The following is a 19,406-nucleotide window of genomic DNA, read 5'->3' as shown; positions in this document are numbered from 1 at the left end:
TGCCCAGACGTCGGTCCCTCGCTCGCTTTGCCACTGGATTCAAGTTAGCCTGGCTGATGAGGGGTGTTACCCCATAATCAGCCCCAGGATTCTTGTTTCCAGTCCAGGGAAGACCTGGCTTGGCAGTTTGGGCTGGACTGTTCCCATGAGGCACAAGCACAAAACTGATTTGAATATGGCTGGGTCTGAACTGGGGTGGCGAAGTGAGCTAGTGAACGATGATGGATTCATCCCAGGACTGGGGATTTTCAGGGCTCTGTCTATCATTTCCTTGTGTTTGTCTCATTTTGTAATCTCCCAAGGCAACACCCCGTTACGTGTGTTGTTGCTCGGCAGGCTTTAATTACAGCCTTCCGGCACTATTTTCTCAAATAGCTTTGTCCTGCCTGCTGTTACAGGCGGGGCAGCTCTCTCCTAACGCTTTTCTAAAAAACTTTATAGCACGGTCACTGAACACATTTGCACTGCAAGAGGTCTCACATTTGCAAGAGTTTGAGCTATTGGCATTGTATGCCTTTTAATTACCTGTTTTAAAAACAGCACATAAACAAAAGGCATCGTCATTTACAATGCCAATAGCTCAAACTCTTGTAAATGGGAGACCTATTGCATTGCAAATTCGTCTTTGATTTGTAGGTCCTCCTTAGAGTCATCAGATCTCATTGGATGATCCTGCAAAACCTGATAGGCGGCACCTTACGGAGAGTCGTGTTGAGTAGAAGTGATAACCCTCTTTCATTATTGTGCTGTGCTGCTTGCTTTTTTGCATTAAACAGTGGTCAGCCTCTAGGCGTCCAACATGTTGTGCTTTAATTTTGAAAGGGGGCTATGCAATGTTGTGCAGGGTAATGGAACCCGCCTAGGAGAAAAATAAAGGATAATGTAAAAGTGACATGCTGGTACTTCTCTTATGCTTAGAGATTTTAAGTATGGAGCCATTGCAATAAATTCTGATTCTGTCCATACATAGTTGGTGGAACAAAATGTGCCCCGTAGACCCTATCAATTTCATTCTTGAATGCAAGGAGTTATGAAACATTCCCTATTTAATTACTACTAGGTGCCGGGTACACCTTGCACTATTGAGGCGTGATCACCTCATCTACGACTGTTGAAGAGTTTGAGGAGAACCTTGTGTCTGACTGCCGTAGGTGGATGAAGTTGTGGTTTTTGAGGCGGTCTTGCACTTGCTGATGAGGATTAGCAGGTGTTGATTGTGTCGATAGTGAAGAGATGTGCTTGCTCACTTATCATACTTTGGTTGAGTGCATTGGAGGATTGGTCAGGAGGTGGGGAGACAGAACACTTAGGATGGTGCTGTTTGAGTGTTCATAAGATGAAGCCTAATGACAACAAATGAAACCTCCACAAGACAATAATTCTAGCCAAAACCGTTAGGGTTTATTAAAACATTAAGTTCATTACAGAAGGTCAAAAGTTGTTAGTTAAATCATTGAGAATAAAGAATCAAAATAAGTCAAAATCAAAAATTGCAAGCAAATTAACAACATAAGGTAAATCTTTAAAGCAAATAGCACCCAAAACCAGAGTATAGCTAAGCAAGAAGACCAACATTTAGTCTGCCTCCAAAGAATGTGTAAATAAAAACTCTAAGTGTAAATCAAATGACAGACTGAAAAAGAGTCTGCATGGTTAGGAAAGCAAGAAAAGTCTGGTGCATCTCCCAAAAACATAATCTAAAATTGTGTGTTAGGCAAAGAAAACCACACACTCAGTGTGATGAAACATGACATCATAGAGCTTGATTAACAAAGACAGTCACATAAACCAAAAAATTTTCAAATGCACAAGGCACATTGTTAGACCTCTCAGCCTTAGGGTGGTCTTACCCAGCAAGCATGTTGCCTGCTTACCTCCTCTTTATGCTGATTTTTTTTGTTGCCCTCAGGACTCTGAGCCCTTTACCACTGCTGACAAGTGCTAAAGTGCACATGCTTCTTCCTTAAATATAAATGGTAACATTGGTTTATCCACAATTGGGATATTTAATTTATCTGTAAGCCCCTATTAGAGTGCACCCTGAGCCCAGGGCCTGACAATTAAATGCTACAAACTGAGCTACAATAAGCAGAAGGGTCCAAGTGTTTGGGAATTAAAACATCCTTGATATTCAAATTACCCTAGATTCTTTTTTATATATGAACTAGATGTAGGCTCACACGCCTTTGAACACAGTAGATATTTCTGAATATGGCCTGCTTTTGCCAAAGTCCTCAAGGCGCTAGGCGACTGAATAAGCAATAAAAATGGCAAACACTTGAACAAAAGGATAGTGCAAAGTAAAAACATATGTTGTAGGAAAAAACCCGCCACATATGGTTCGGATCAAAGAGCAGATGTTTGGTGGTTTGAAGGTCAGTGAGGACAGAGGAGGCCATTTAAAAGTGGGGGATTGAGAGATTATTGGATTTGCAGCAGTGTGAACATATGAGATATATTAATAAAGAAGACTCGAGAGGGGAGTTAAGGAAATATTGATTACAGGGCTACATTAAAGAAATATATACTGCTAGCAAAGGAACTTAATGCAACAAGAGGAGAGTTATGAGGCACATGGTAAGTGTATCAGCACATTTAACACTTAGGATGAGTGCCTGCTGGGGCAATGAGGATCGAGCAGAGATTGAGAAGTCAAAAGGTGGAATATGGAAGAGTCTTTGTCAATCAAAAGACTGATTGGCTGAGGGTCATTTGACAAATAGCCGCACATACCGCTCAGCCCTACTGACCTTTTAAAGGTAAGAGCCTCTAATATTCTCTAGACTTCTCCCTTGACCAGTCTGCTTGTAAGATGCAGGAGAGAGGCTTTGGCTTACATTCTGTTAAGTGGTTTGTGGAGACACCAGAAGAAGTGGGAATCTGCCCCTTCCTGGTTTTTAGCCCCCACGCCTCATGCCCCGCCTGGGTTCTTCTAGTGCTTAACTCTGGACACAGGGCATACTGCGGGTTGAGCTGCGCTTGACTCTAAGGAGGAAACCAGGATCCTCAAGTGTTCTTCGGTGTAGGGTGGGTATAGGATGGAGTTGAGTTCTTCCGTAGCGAAGCTTCGCAGGAGCACGGCACGTTCATGCGAGAAGGTGTCGTAGGTGAACTTGCCATGGTACTTCCCCATGCCGCTGTTCCCTGCAGCACAAAACAGAAAAAGCATGTCAGGCAGTCTAGAATATGCAGCTCAACTGTGGGGTATTTGTAGGAGGAGGTGGTGAGGAGCTAATGGAGTCACTGCAGGGGCACTGATGACAAAGACTATGGGACAGATTTTCGAGGAAGCGCCGCAGCGTGGCACAGCAAGCCCTTTGACTGCGCCACGCTGCGGCACTTCCAAAGCACAGGAATGCCACACAATTACAAGGATATGTCGCATTCCTGTGCCCTCCCCTGCACCGGCGCACAAACAGCTGCCATGCGCCGGCGCAGGCACCCTTGCACCATGATGCAAGGATGCCTGCGTCATGAGGAGATTGTTTTTGGGGCACCTTCCTGCACAAAAACAGTAAATGCATTTTCCTCTTTCAATGCGTGCTGTAGAATGCAGCATGCATTGAAAGAGTAAAAAACGAGGAGAAATGAAAACATTTCTCCTCGTTGCGCCTTGCTATGCCAGCATTCAGATGCATTTCCAGATTTACGAATCCTCGTACATCTGGCCCTGGATTGGCATGTATACCAGCAGGCATACCTGACTCTTACTTCTCCCCTGAAGCCTACATCTAGGAGGGAAGCTTTGCAGTATGCCTCATTCCAAACTGCAGCCATTGTGGTCTGAGCAGTGTATTCTGAAAAGCAGCACACATCTTTGGCTATCGACAGCTGATCCTGAAAAGTGTGGGCTGACCTCCTAAACCTTCCACCAATCTCATTCTAACAACAAAGAACTGCCCTGCCCTGTACACTACAACCACTCCTCTCTGCTGCTACAAGGGGGAGTTGAAGGGCGTAACCCTTCAAGATGCCCATCTACACTTTGTTTTCTTTTACAAGTCTTTTTTTTTGCGGTTTTATATTAAGTGAAGTGGGCCCAAAGCCATCGGATCGCATTAGTTAAGCACCAGATTACATTTCAGATGGTAAGATTATTTGTTTTCTATTTTTTAGGGACAGAGTGGTTAGGAGACTTTCCAGTAATCTCAAGATGCTGAGCCGTAGCCAGTTCCAAAGCCGACAGCTCAGGCCGTTAAGTCACATCTTCTCCTTTCTCTGTTCTGTTTTGCTTTCATAGTGTTGAGAGGTTTTATTAAGGTTCTAATTAATGTGTGTTTGAGGTTTTGCCAGGCCTTGGCTAGGGATGTTTAATCTGGCTTAACATATAACTTTGAGTAGACCTGGGTTCTTAGGAGTAGACTTCTCTGACATTATTGTTGATTTATTAATCCAGAATGGACTTGATTGAGATGTGTGTGTGCTGGAATCATTGTGTGTCTGTGCCTCTGTCCTACCACAGGCTTTGTGATTCTAATTGCAACCTATTGCAGCCTGCTAGCCTTCAGGAGACTCCTCAAGACCTGGCTGTTTGAGCAGTAGCAGCACACCCCCACCCAGCGGCGCCTTGAGACCCTCAAGGGTAAGTAGTGCGCTCTACAAATGATTGATTGATTGTTTCAGGTTAGGTCAGGCTGCTCGTAGATGGGTCCGAAAGAGTCAGAGGACGTGTGTGTGTGTATGTGTGTGCATGTCGCAAGCACTTCAGTCCCTAGTGCTCTGAAACTATTTGCATGCACCATCAGACAATATAACGTTCAGCCGCCATACCAATTCCACCAAAGGGCAGTGTAGTCAACGTCATGTGCATCATTCCATCGTTGCCGCAGACTCCTCCGCTGCTTGTCCGCTCTATTATTCCATTAACCACCTGCCACCCAGGAGAGACATAGAGTGAAACACTTCGGACTAGCGTTAGACATTTACGCAATGCACAAATGCGACACTGAAAAGAAAAAAATTGACCTGCTAGGAAATCAGGAGATTTTATTACCTCTGAAGGCCTCGTTGGGCTTCCGAATGTTTATCTAGGTCTTGAGATTGTATGTTGGGATGTTGAACATTCATTTAGGTAAGAAGATTGATGCATGAACATAGTGTATAGAAAGCTATTAATGTGTCCTGAGGAAGGCTTTTACCAAGTGATCTGTAGCTGAAACATGCTAACAATTTCTGTGTTAAAGAAGTTGGCAAGATAAGCAAAAACAACATGCTACCTACATTTCAAAATACCAGGATAGGAGTCTGAAAATTGTCGAAAATGTATGACAGATATTTTGTCAACAAAATACATAACCCTTACTCAAGCACGCCAAGTCATTGACAGAGTATGTGTCTGCAGAAATATATGTGTCAGGATAAAATATATCTTTCAACCGAGCTTTGTGCAGTGGTTCATAGGGTACTACTAAATATGACATACCCGTAAGGCACCTGGTGTAAGTGTTCTGGAGCGGCTCTATCACCTTGTTTATTTACTATCTATATGAAGACTTCACAGGCATCTGCATACAAGAGCAAACCAATGACACCCAGCCCTTAATATGGCTCCAAGTGTCTTTTGGGGCTGAAAAATCACTTTAAGATTAATCTCTTCAGTGTTTACTTCGCAGGTTTTTTATTCAATTGTTTCCCAATATTTTTGGTTCAGAAATTCTATGATGATTCTCAGAATGACTCCCTTTTTAGGTCGAGCCTAGCAGCAGCGCACATGCACTACTCGCTCTGCGAGGCATGCTGTCATATGCACTGGAAGCCCGCCCACTCTCTGCCCATATTTTTCATTGGCTTCTGTTATTGTCCTTTGTTAATGCTGGCTTCTGATTCGTAAATAGGCTTGTTAGTCTCTCTTTGGTACCTCTTTGTCTGCATTTGTTACTGCCCATAACGACTGGTTCTTTTACTTGGCTCGTTACATGGTCTGCTTTATCTAGTGGGTGAGTACTATTTTGTATATTGACACTGATGCGGACATTGGCGGGTGCTTTTTGAATTTGCAGCGCGCCCACACAGGTCAATGGGGGCCTGCTTTTCCTAGGAAGTGCTATGCCCCTCCAAATTGCATGGTAAGCATTGCGCACGCTTTAGGAACACTGCGCTCTGTTTAAAATTAGTTTTGACTTTAATACTGAGCGCAGCGCTTGATTCAGGGACACTGAGCTCTGTTTCTTTTTTTTTTGTACTTTAATACTGAGCAGAGCACCCGCTTCAGGGACACTGCGCTCTGTTTCGTTCTGTTTTTCTTACTTTAATAATGAGCGCAGCGATCGCTTCACGGACATAGCACTCGTCAATACAATAGGAACTGCTTTTGCAAAACTTTGAACTATTGGTATTGTAAATGACAATGCATTTTAATATTATAAAAACTCATAATTGCGAGACCTATTGCATTGTAATGCTTGTTATTTAAAGAGAGAGATCTCTATATGCCCTACGTTCTCCTAACATAAGCTTTTTTTACCCCTATCCTTTAACAGTTGCCTATAATATTATTTTTTATTTGACTTTTATGTGACTTTACTTGGCAAATTGTGTAGTGCCAATACTGTGGGTGGGAGTACCCCCCCCGCCCACCTTTTTTAATTCGGAAATACATAGATGAAAAGTGTGTCTGTCTTGTGTTTTAAAAAATACAGTAAAGGAAGGTAGTGATCATATTTAGTGGGCTCGGCAAGTATAACAAAGGGGAAGAAAATGACTAGACAAAGATGGCAACATTATTATATATGTGTTCAAGAGCCAAGATGTCTATAGCGGGGCCTAAACATTATGGCGCTTATTTACCAGCCCCTTGCGCCACCGGTGCGTCACTTTTAACATGGGAAAAAGTGACGTACCGGCAGCACAAGGGACTCCAAAATAGGCCCCTATTTTTCGAAACTATGTGTGCATTCTCTGTGGGACTATATATACACCCCAGTTACTACCTGTTCCCTGCTTATGGGTTTATGTCTCAATAAATGCTACAAGGGCCTACGGAGAATTATTAAATTAAATGTTTGCAGAATACAATAGAAGATATTTATATATTTTTATCATTTTCCCTAAAATCGAGGTTGAGAGGACCTCCTTCGTGCAATACTACCTTTAAAGCTCATGGACTAGGGACACCGCCCTTGCAAGCCATAAGCAGGAAGTGAACCATGTGTGATTGTTGCAGATATTTCAGAGGTTTCAGCCTGGGATGGTCAAGGTCACTTTCACAAGTTCTCTAAGCTTTTACATGGAATATTTAAAGCTATTTGCATTTCCCTGGTACCTGTTAATGGGGTAAGGAAGGTCCTTTACTTAAGGGCTGTAAGGAAATATAAATACCTTCATGGGGAATTAGACGAATATGCCTCCTTATCCCGCATTCTTTTTGTCCGCAGGGAATCACAACGCGGTCGTTACAACGACCGCGTTGTGATTCCGCATACCATTACTCCGCAAGTCGGAACAACGACTTGCGGAGGAGGGGCGCTGGATGTTGGAATAGTTTAATTTACTATTCCAACTGCACTCTGTGCGGACAGTAGGGAAGGTGTTGGATCTTAAATCCAACACCTTCCCCCCCCTCCGCAAGTCATTGTTCCGACTTGCGGAGTAATGGTATGCGGAATCACGACGCGGTCGTTGTAACGACCGCGTTGTGAATCCCTGCGGACAAAAGGTTTTGTTATAAACGTTGTTTACCGAATTAGACTTGTCTACTGAACATAGAGATACTGGATTAAACTTGGCAACCTGATTTAAAAAAAAAAGGTTTTACTTTGTTTCTAAATATCCCATGCATAATTCTGTTTTCCCTGCAATAAAATTGGTTACAGATCCACTGTCTCAGATATGTAACAGAAGGGTGGGAGTACGGGCTGGGACTATGGAGAACAAAAACACTATGAAAAGCTACAAGGAAGATAGTATGTTTGGAGGCAAAAAACTTTGTGGTGCCCAGTTATCATAGCAAGAAAAACACAGCCATTGCTAGCCTGAACACTGAGATTTCCAAATCACTAGGGGCCTCATGCCTCATTTATGAGGCCCCTTGCAGCACTTTTGCGCCACCATTACATCACTTTTTTGCCGTTTCGGTGGCGCAATGTGCCACAGTATTTTTACAGGGCCACATGAAGCCACTTTATGTGGCTTTTCATGGGCTCGTATATATGTAAATGTATTTGAGCTTATATAGCGCACAGCTACCCGCAGTGGGTTTCCCGGCGCTTGCTTAGGGAACCCGTCCCGGTATTCCCCTGTGAGATAACCCCAGCAGGGTATCCACAAGGTGAAAGCCAGGCATCCCGCCGCGAGGGGCCGTTGTGGAGATTAAGCAAGCTATTGCCCAGAGTCGCAGAGTGTGAACCTGTGAGTCGAGGAGGCACCGGAGCGAGAATTTTCGAGTCCGTGGAATTTTTAGCCAAAGACCCGCCGAGGCAGGGAATTGAACCCTGGTCCAGGCCGATCTCAGCTTCCGGCTCTGCCGCCTCTAACCCCTGAGCCACACTTCTCCACAGAAGAAATGTGGCCCTTTGATGCAGAACATTGCCTGAAAGGGGCATTTTCTAGGTGTGCTGCATCGGATTCACCAATGGAACTACTACCATATAAGGGTTGTTATTATTTTTTGTGGGTATTGTCATCCCTATCTATTTGGTGTGTGTTAATAGAAAATAACCCATTTTAATGATGTAATTATAGGACACTTATGAAGAAGTGTTTATTAAATATGTCTAGTAATTTAGCTAAAATGCTATAAAAACTGTATAATTTTTTTACTGCCTGAAAAGGATTGAGAAACATCCTTTTTTTAAAGTCTGAAAAATATTATTTCCACAGAAGTATTTTGTAATCTTGCATACACTAAAAAGGCTTGTTTACTCAAAACCGAGCAAACTTCTGCTTGAAACACAAGTACCTCCCCCAATGAACAGCACAAAATGTTTCAAAGTGGACATATACACCTGCTGTCACTTTCTTTAAAAACAGTGTAAGACACATGAGTAAAATCACTGTGGCCTGCAGGTTCTCCAAGGTGGACCTCAAGTGAAGATAAAACCGGCTACTTCTCGACCCTCAGTCACAGTACATCACAACTTCTGGCACCCACCGAATCCCCACAGATACCAGAGACTTAACTTTGGGATTTCCAGGGCCGCTGAAGTCTTCCAGAACACTATCCGCGGAGTCGTATTGGGGATAACAGTCACCGTTGTCTGTGTTTGCACACTGGCGGAACACCAGACAGATCTCCAGAAAGTATCGCAGAAACTCAAGGACTAATGAAGAGAGAAATGCGAGTTTCTGAAGTGAGATATCATCTCCTGCGGGGACAGTCTCTCTGCAGCAGGAGTCGCCCCAGACCCAGTGAAGGTGGCAGACCTCAAATCAGCCCCTCATTCAACACCGACCACTGAGGTCAGGAGTTCGCTACGAATGGTCATGGGTTTGGGTGGCTTATTAAAAACAAGACCTCCCTGAATGGGTCACTGACGGAGCTCATAAAGGCATCAATTCCTAGGTCTGGTATCAAACTCACCAGATCACTGTTCAAAAAACGTAAGACGCACCTTCTGCGGAAACAACCTTACATATTTTGACCTGCTCAGAGACTTTGAGCTGGCAGTCGACTATAGCCACATTGGACTGGGGCTAGCCCCAAAACAACCGTGTGCAGAATGGACAACAGTTGCATATGCTAGATGGATCCTCAACCCTACGAGTAGGGGAACTCAGAGATCGAAGAAGAGGTCATCGCAGTACATTGGTGGTTGGCAAATTCACCTATACATGTATGTTCTCCTACTCATGGTTTGCACTGACCACAAGTCCCTGATTCCTCTATTTCAAAGCTCTGCATCAAAAGCTCCACCAAGGTAGATAGATGGATCCTGTAGCTGCAGGAATATTCATTCTCGATCATATACTGACTCGGCTTTTACACCATCGATAAGCCACTCAAGACAAGGAAGACACAGCTCAAGATACAGAGCAATGTGTTACTGTAGTACTGGAAAGGTCTCGTCCACTACTGATGCCACTGAATGAAATCAATAGATCCACAGACAATAATGATTCCTTCCAACTAGCACTGCAGGCGGTTTAGCACAGAAAATGGAAACTATTCAAGGAAAACATCTCATGGCAAAGATCAGAGGGCAACAGAGCCTAACGTCTGGCACAAACTTGACAATCCTAAGATCCCGCACATGGGGGCAGATTTACAACCCCCTTGCGCCACTTTTGCGTCACTTTTAACATGGAAAAAGTGACGCAAAAGTGGCGCATGGGGCTTGTAAATCTGCCCCATGGTATCTTTAAGGGGAAACATCCTTAACAACGAAGGGGCATATTACCAAGCAATAGCGATAATTATCGCTATTGCTTGGTTAGCGTGAAAAATTTACCACTGAGCTGCGGCGATTTTTACCGCAAATAAACCTTGGTATTACCAAGGTTTATCGCAAATGCGATAAAAATCGCCGCAATGCATGAATATCGCTGAAAAGTCAGTGATATTCATGCATTACTGAGCTAATGCTCTTAGCCATGTTATCGACCTCCCATTGGATAACATGGCTAAGAACTGCTCAGGGCAGGTGTTAGCTTTTGGAGATATTCGCGCTTAGCGCGATTATCTCCAAAAGTTGGTAATAGGAGATAGAGATGTTAGCGGCCAAGAACAGGGTTTTAGGTATGAGGGAAATACTGGGCGCACTGCTTTGGTTGACGTACAGTAGAACGCTGTCAGGCAGAAGGTACATGCAGGTAAGGGGCAATTCCCTGAAACCCCTCAAAATGTGCCTGGAGGACACACTACATACAGTAGAAGCAAAACCTGTTGCACACTTAAATGGAGTTTCGAGCAAAAAGGATGTTACAATGTACATAAAGTTCATAGGTAATGGACGAAGGATTGGACCATCAGTGTTTCACATTTTCTTTATTTGATCCCAGAAAGCCAACCGACACGTGTTTCGTCACAAGAAAACACACAGCAGTCTCGTTCCGGAACGCACCCGAAACGAGACTGCTAACCTGAACGTTATCTCCACCCATCGATTCCCCGCACTACGGGGACCTTTCCTTTCTGCTACGGAATTCGTGAAAATACCCTCTTCACGACTAGAAAATCGCAATACTTTCCCGGGCTTTCAAGCTCTGAGTTTACACTACACTCAGCGTCACCACTGAATAAAGAATTATCACCACTAATGTGAGAAACTTCATTGAAGATTGTGAACCCCACCCTACAGACAGTGTCAAACCCGGTCTCGAGCGGAGCCGGGTCGGAAATATCACCGGCAACGCGACCTTTGGCTATAAAACATTGACCAACAGCCCTGAGGAGTCGCGGAAAAGTGTGTTTTCTTGCGACGAAACACGTGTCGGTTGGCTTTCTGGGATCAAATAAAGAAAATCTGAAACACTGATGGTCCAATCCTTCGTCCATTACCTATGAACTTTATGTACATTGTAACATCCTTTTTGCTCGAAACTCCATTTAAGTGTGCAACAGGTTTTGCTTCTACTGATAGCGATGTTAGCGACTGTTTTCAGTCGCTAACATCTTGGCACGCCCACTTTGCATGTCATTAGTGATAAATATCACTGACATGCAAAGTGGGGCCCAAGATGGTCGCTATCTCCTACTAGCTGTCGCTAACTGGTGTTAGCGACAGCTAGGTAATAGGGAGATAATTTTATCTCCGCTTTCTTGGCTTTTAAAGCCAAAAAAGCGGAGATAAACCCCCTGGATAATATGCTCCGAAGTTTTTATAACTACTTACCTAAACAACGAATCCTGAACAACGACCAAACATTAGCGACAATTCTAAACTGCGACTTTCCTTAACCACGAGTCTCTCCCCTCCCCTCCGCTCCTCCTGACCTGACACAATCTTCGCCCCCTGGCATTGCCTCGGCAAAACTTTCATCAGAAAGGCGGGCTCAAAGACACACAGCAGAAACAAACTGCCGGCCTGCGTGCCAAGATGGTCAGGGCATTGGGAGTAGAGTAATCATTGTGTGTGATCTGTGCTTTCAACTGACACGGGAGGGCCTGTCATCAGAGCATAATTGATAAATAGTCTTTGAAGTGGACTGGGAGAGTGAGCAGGAGGGCAAAGACATTCAAATGCATCACATTAAGCATTAGTAAAAAAATGTCGATATATAAAAATATGAACTAAAATTAGATCCATGCAGATGAGAAAATGTCCCCAAGATAAAGTTTCCACTTGTGCAGCGTGTAGAAGAGGTTGGCTACACAAACTTTCTTCCCTGCAGTCAGAGCCACCCACAACACTCTCGATGGCTGTCAGTTCCAACCCGCCCTCCTCTCATCTGGTGAGGTATGAACATTTTGGTTGTGTATTAGTCCAAATTGAAGCCTCCAACCTTCGTTATTTTCACGAATATACATCCCATTGGATGGCCTTTCAGCCTGCTCAACTGCTGACAGTTATTTTTACCATAAACGATCTGGTGTAGTCTAGAGGAGGGCACAAAAATGAAGCATTTGGAAAAAGTTGGCAGATGTCCCGTGCGTTCCAATTGGACCGAAAGGTGTATGTTCCATTAGTGACAAAACAGTTGCAGCAGACCTGCTGACACCGGAAGTAATGGCGCAGGAGTGGCGCCTTCCGAGATACTTTAGCTGAAGCGATCCGTCCGGTTTGGGGCCAGGGTCAGACGGGCATATTGGGCAATCTGGCAGAGCCAGATGCGTCAGTCTGACAAGTCAGTTTGTGCGTCGGATTTCTGGCAGTGTGTGGTCTGCCGACTTCTCATTATTTCTTCTCCGTTGGTCATTTTGCATCACACACAGAAGTATTGTTATTACAATAGTGCCATCTATTGGCCAGTCACGAGATGTTTTTTTTCCTGGTTTAGTAACTCGTTGAAAAAAAATCTAGTGGTTTGACATTGATCATTGTTTAGCCTTCGTGGTTAAGGAATTCGTGGTTTAGGCAGTCGTTATTTAATCATATATCCCTCTGCAATGGTCGCAAGCCAACAGAGAAGCAGAATGTTTCTCGAGGACTCTCATCAAAAGTGATTTGCATTGCCCATGCTAAAAAACACATCAAGTGGGCGGTCCACGCCTTCATCCGTGAGTAAAGGCAGGCCCCCATGTGAACAAAGGACAGCTCTAAGCCAGCTGTTCACAGGCCATGTGGGAGCCGATGTAATCCCTCATTGTCCAAGTTGGAGACTTGCCACAAGATGCCATGACCTTCTAACATTCAGGAAGTCTTTGAAAACATGGCTATTCCAACAAGCTTACGCCTCGAGTGTGTGTTTTGTGCCATGAAACCTACGGGTGTACGTGCGCTGTAGAAGAATATATTAACATAACATAAGATGGCAATGCCAGTTTGAGGCATGGGCTACCTTCCCTGATTCAAAGGTGGGGGGATCTCGAACTGGTCAAAGACAGACAGCCATGGAACAAGTTTAGGCTTACGGTTGAATTGGACTTTTGCCACATGCCATGACCACAGGTGATCACTCTCATTATGTCTTTCTTTTTCTGATTCCGGACCCAGGCTAATGTAGCTATAGAGTCTGAAAAGGACCTTAGGAGGGCTCACAAGAGCATAATATGATATCTGTGTCCACTTGGGATCCCTAAGTCATCGCCCAGAATACCCAGCTTCCCCAGGTGTGCCAGTTGAAGAAAACAGAGGCACAGCCTTGGGCAAAGGGATTTCATCTCAGAGGTCCTGAAGGCACCATCCCAGGTGCCACCTTCATGCCCACCCAGCGCCATCTCAAAAGTACAAAGGCTAAAAGTAGTAAAGCCAGCCCCATTTTTAAACCTAGTTATGGAGCGAAAGTTTAAATGTCTTGTGTTTTCGAGAGAAATATAATACTACAGATGTTGATCAGGGTTATTGAATGGTTTTGTCGGTGTGCAACCGCCTGACTGCTGTTAGCATGGTTGGTTCTGGGTGTGATGCAGCGTGGTTAGTAAAAATCTGGAAACTCTGTATCCAGGGTCTTCTGGGCAGCTTTCAACCCTACATTTAGATGGCACAGTACTCATGTGCCATCCTGCTCTCATTTGATCAATCTCACAGACCTCGTATGTTCTCTCATGCAGGAGACGTGAGTCATGTGTCCTCACATGTGCTTTACACATGTTTCAATGTTGCTGATGTTGCTTTTGTCTGAGTGACAGACGCAGTGGGTGATAAGGGTACACCCAAGTTTTTTTCACATTTAACCATTTTTAATGAGCACTTGAAACTTTATACACATCTACAAAATGATAGCTTGCATCAAAAATTACTCAGTAAAAGACTAGGCAAACGCTATGCTGGCTTGGTATATTAACCTTGGCAGTCGATTCTTTTATGTATTGCAATTTTTTATTAAGTAAATAAAAGTCATACAGGATGAGTGAAAGCCACCCAACATCCAAATATGGTAACTCTCTACAGTAATAGACAGGGTGATGTGATACATTGTACTGAGAAGGGAGGAAGAGGTAGGTGGGTATTCGCAGGAGGAAGGGTGAGAGGCAATATCCAGGAAATTTTAAGAGATACTGAAACTCTGTATTGTCAAACTGGAAGGGGGGGCCCATTTCCCTAATCAGCCATTGCAAAGCATACACAGCCTTACAGGGGAAAGGGGGCTTGTTCTAGGAGTCTGCAGCGATGCAAGATGGGTGGTTAGAATAGAGGCGGGCAAGAGAAGTGATATCCCTCTGCAATTCTTTCTGGCGGGTAATCACCTGTTTATTAGCCACTGCGGCATCTTTCATGAGTCGTCCTCTATGGGGGCCTTCGCGGAAGCCCAAAGTACACTAAGGGAGTCCACTGAGTTGTTATTGTCTGAGAGATATTTAGAGACATGTGTTTTCAGTTGGGATTTGCCCTGAGGTTTGTGGTACGGCTGTATGTTCATGCGCTATGGTTTGCATCCAGGGGAGGCCAGTCCCACCTCTAGGGGTAATACAACTGGATTATGATCGGAGAGTGCCGCCTCTAGCATTCGAGACTCCCGAACGAGAGCAACCGTTTTCTGAGAGATAAGAAAGTAGTCAAGCCTAGAAAGCGGGCCGCGGACCGGGGAGACAAAAGTATACTCTGTCTCTATTGGGTGGCTGGCCAGGTCATATCGCTCATCAGGGCCCTGTCCGCATCACTGCCTCTGTCTAAGGATCCTGTTCTGTCCATGAACGGGTCTCATGCAAGGTTCAAGTCCCCACCGATAATGTATTGCAAGGATCCTCCTTTCTCCATGTTTCGTTTCAAAAACTCTATTCGATACATAAAATGAATCATAAAAGTATTGAACATACAATTCATCATGCCTCATAGGATTGAAAAGTTCTGATTTAAAAAACACGATTTTCCAGAATTTAAAAAGACATAATAATGACCATAAAAGAATACACAAGACATGATTTTCACCAGGAAAAGTTCTATACAATGTAATACTACCCATAGGTCTTCCTAATCTTTAGTGAGATTCTAATAAAATTTAACATAGAGCAGCAGATTTCTACGGAGGATAATGATGACAGATATTCGTACCCTTCCTCATAAGTGCAAGGTTGCCTCCCCTTCAGGATTGGTTAATAAACTGGAGTCTTGGCTCCTTATATAAGGTGCAAAAAAGGACCAGATGTAAGGTGCTTTGTCTATCCCTATTATTACAAGGACAAGGGGGCAGCCTCTCACACCAACCCCCTTGTTTCGGGAATTCAAGCAAAAAGTGCAGAATCTCCAGTCTAAACCTTGTTAGTAGTAATCCGCATTGCACATTAAGGGTAAATGTTAGATAAAACTGAGGTTGGGGTTTACAGGCATACGCAATAGCATTGTCAGTAACATTGTCCATAGACGGTGAAATCAGTGATTTCCAATACCTTGCTTTTATGTCCACCTTATAGTTTCCCTCGATTTTTTCCGGATTGTTATAATAGGAGCCCAGTCCAATCTTATTCAACATATTACAAACAAAAGACAACCAGGGAATCTGTTTTGAGTTTTCTAAAGCCATGCAATCGGTGATAATGTCTTTGGTAAGTTGCAGGTCTTCAGATTGCCAAACTTTACCCCATAACAGTAGAGGGGACAAGCGAATTGTATCAGAAACATTGACCATGCCGATTTCTTTGTGGCAGAAAATATTTGAGGAGCATATAGGAACTGATAGGACCCTTTTTATAAAGTTATTTTCCACCACCTGTATCACGGATGGTATTTCGGTCCCCCACACCCCTGCCCCATAAGTGGCTACTGATAAACATTTTGAAGTGCAAAGGGTTCTGAGGTGCATAACATGTTTTTGCCCCAGTTTACTACAGAAACGAAAAATACCCTCTATCGCCCTTGTCATGTTCTGGGCTCGAACCTTCATGACCGGCGTCCAACTTAGTTTGCTGTCAAACAAGTTACCAAGGTAGTTAAAGTTTCCCACTTTTCCAATTATGCGATTGTTTACCACGAATTTCCTAATAGTTGACCCTTTGGGGCCACAAGACATTACAAAAGATTTGTCAAAATTCACCTTTAGATCAAGATCAAGCATGAATGTATTGAAAGCATCTAGACACACTTGCATGCTATTTCCTGTTAATGTCATTAGGACAGTGTCGTCTGCATAAGAAAGCATGGGAATACTTTTACCATTCATTTTTGGGAAGTCACAACTCTGGTTTAATAGGTACTGTTCTAATCCATTTGTGTAAACCAGAAAAAGAAAAGGCGCCAGGATGCACCCTTGACGCACACCTTCAGTTGAAGGTATTGGTTTTGTTATTTCCCCTCCAGAACCAAATCTAATAGATACAGTTGTTACAGCATGTAACCTGCGGAGCAATGTGACTAAAGGTTCCTCAAAGCCCATATCATCCATCATTCGCCACAACTTATGCCTGCAAACAGTGTCAAAAGCACTCGTCAAGTCCATGAAGGCAAGATGTACAGAGGATTTTTTTGCCTTCATGTACTTGCCTAAAATTAGTGCCAGATTAAGGCACTGCTCGTTTGTCCCCTTTCCACGCCTAAAACCATATTGAGAGTCAACTATGAATCCTGTAGAAACTGCCCAACTTTCTAATCTCGCCAGGATTACCCTACCCAAAATTTTACATGAGGCATCTATTAGGGAAATCGGGCGGTAGCAACGTGGATCAGACCTATTGCCCTTCTTAAAAATCGGCACTACAGTTGCCTCCTTCCATGTACCAGGAATACGCCCAACCACAACAGCCTTGAAGACATTCAGTAAGATGGGTGCCCACAGACTGACATTGGATTTAAAAAGGTCCAGGGGGACAGCATCTGGGCCTGGGGCTTTTAGTGATGCTCCTTTCCCTAAGGCTTCCTCAATCTCAATCAGTGTAAGTGAAGAGCTGAGGGTCAAAGCCGAGGGAGGTGCCACCAGATCCCCTGTCCCTTCGGTACTTGCCATTATTGAGATGGAATTGGGGTTAAAAATCTTGGTAAAATGTTGAACCCATTGATCAGCGGTAACCTGCATAACTATAGATTCTTTATTGTCGCTCTTAAAGAGGGGTCGATTTAGGACCTCCCAAAAGAGCCTACTATCTTTTAGTTCTGCAGCCTTTTCAAGATCATCCCAGGCACTGTCTTTTAAGTCTTGCTTTCTTTTTGCAATAGCATCCCTATAAGCCTTTCTGCTAGTCCTTACCAGCTCTTTGTTTCTTGGCTTTTGGCGCAGAGCTAGTTTTAGAGATCGGTGTGTAGCAGAACACACAGAGTCAAACCATCTAAAGGCCTTTTGGCCTCCCTTCCCCTTGGGTTTTCTCAAGTGCTTTGCTACGTGGCCACACAACTTCTCGAAGCTTTCAATAACCTGATGGGGGTCGGATCCTGGGGCTAGACATGATTCCATTTCCGTTTCACAGTTAACAACAATGTCTTCCTCCAGTTTTGTCACGTTTACCTTCCCCCATTTCAATGTGACACCCTGATTCTTATTATACTTAATCGGCTGTTCCCAGATCCTTGGTGATTCTTTTGTTGGCACGCACAATAACAGCATTAAGGGGTTATGATCACTTGCAGGATTCGCCACCACCTCCAACTTATCGACATACTTGAAAAAGGTGCTGGATACTAACACAAAATCAATTGTGCTCATCTCCCCCCTCGTGCCCTGAAAGGTTGGTATATGCGGGGTATCAGGGGCAGACCAGGGGTCTACTACACGCAAGTCATTCATGAGAATAATATTATTCAAAGCATCCCCCTGGGGTGTATGTCTGAAGTGGGTCAGAGGCTGAGCATTCGAGTCCTCTAGTCCACACACATTCGAGCCTCCAAAACTGCACAACGTACAGTTGAAGTCGCCAACCCAAATGAGAGACGATGAAGGGTGCCTGCTGCGTGCTTTACCCAATGCATCCTCCAAACTTTGAATTATCGAGATGTCATGTCCATTGAAGATGTTGTAATACCAATCAATTAATAGCACAGGTTCTGGGAAGAGATGTTCTAATAACAGCACTTGGTACCAGTTTGTCTCCACCAGTTTCGAGGTTTTCAGCTCCTGTAGTTTTGTAGACAATGCTGTCATTATTCCACCTTTTGCCCTCCCCGATGTAGATGGAACAGCCGAAACAGTGAATGATTGAAAACCCTCAATGTCGCAGGTGGTCCTAGACCACGTCTCCTGTAAACACAGGATTCCATGGGCTTCCACAAAATCCAACCATGCCTCATCTTCCAGTCTGCTTGTTAATCCGGAAATGTTCCAAGATAGTAAGGATAATAATGATGGCCCTTGTATTCCATGGTTGCTTCCCAAAGTATCTCTTGTAGCGGAGGTGTTTTGTTCAGGCAATAATGACCTATTCCTCTCATAACCCTTGGAGATGTTTACCACAGGCGTGACAGCATTCCCTGGGTGAGGGGGTCCAGTATTCACATTGTCACAATCAAGAGACACCAGCACTGAATCATCATTGGTGCGTGTCCCTAAGTCATCATTCTTTCCCACATTCAAGGTGATAGGTGCAATGCCTTCAGTCCCGGATGGTAGTCAGTCTACCCCATCCATACCCATTAAAGGGTCAAAGCGATTCCTTAATGGGATATTGTTGTTATTATTTGGGAACCATCCAGGATAATCTGCGCCCTGAAATCTTGGTCTTCGTGGGTTATAAGGGACTTGTGTGAAGGGGCCCATACTTGGTGGTCCCATAAAGCCAACTGTCTCATGCCAAGGGGTATGATAATTTTGCGAGCCTTGATTCATGTTCAGGTTATGTGCCCAGCCCATGTGATGTTTGCCATTTGTACTATACCCACGATGATAGGGGTTGTGGTTTGGGGTAGTCTGATAGAGGTTGGGATAGAAATATTCGAGACCCACACACTGAATATCCCCCACCCTACCAAACCTCGCCTTACTGCAAATTATATCCTTAACCCAGTTATCTC

At 44.1% G+C, this 19,406-nt stretch overlaps 1 protein-coding gene across 1 annotated transcript in view; it reads right to left on the bottom strand.

Moving 5' to 3' along the window:
• Positions 1 to 1,379: 1,379 nt before the first annotated feature.
• LOC147736545 (aldehyde dehydrogenase family 3 member B1-like) overlaps positions 1,380 to 19,406 on the bottom strand; it is a 197,903-nt gene continuing 179,876 nt past the window's right edge. The window contains exons 10-11 of the mRNA XM_086953293.1: positions 4,771 to 4,870; positions 1,380 to 3,144 (exon numbers count right to left, since the gene is read on the bottom strand). Coding sequence (XP_086809419.1) covers positions 2,933 to 3,144; positions 4,771 to 4,870 — 312 coding nt within the window. The 3' untranslated portion in view covers positions 1,380 to 2,932. The remainder of the gene's footprint in view (positions 3,145 to 4,770; positions 4,871 to 19,406) is intronic.

The sequence above is a fragment of the Lissotriton vulgaris genome, chromosome 1_2, assembly GCF_964263255.1.
Source record: "Lissotriton vulgaris chromosome 1_2, aLisVul1.2, whole genome shotgun sequence".
NCBI lineage: Eukaryota > Metazoa > Chordata > Amphibia > Caudata > Salamandridae > Lissotriton > Lissotriton vulgaris.
This window is presented reverse-complemented; position numbering and strand designations above follow the sequence as displayed.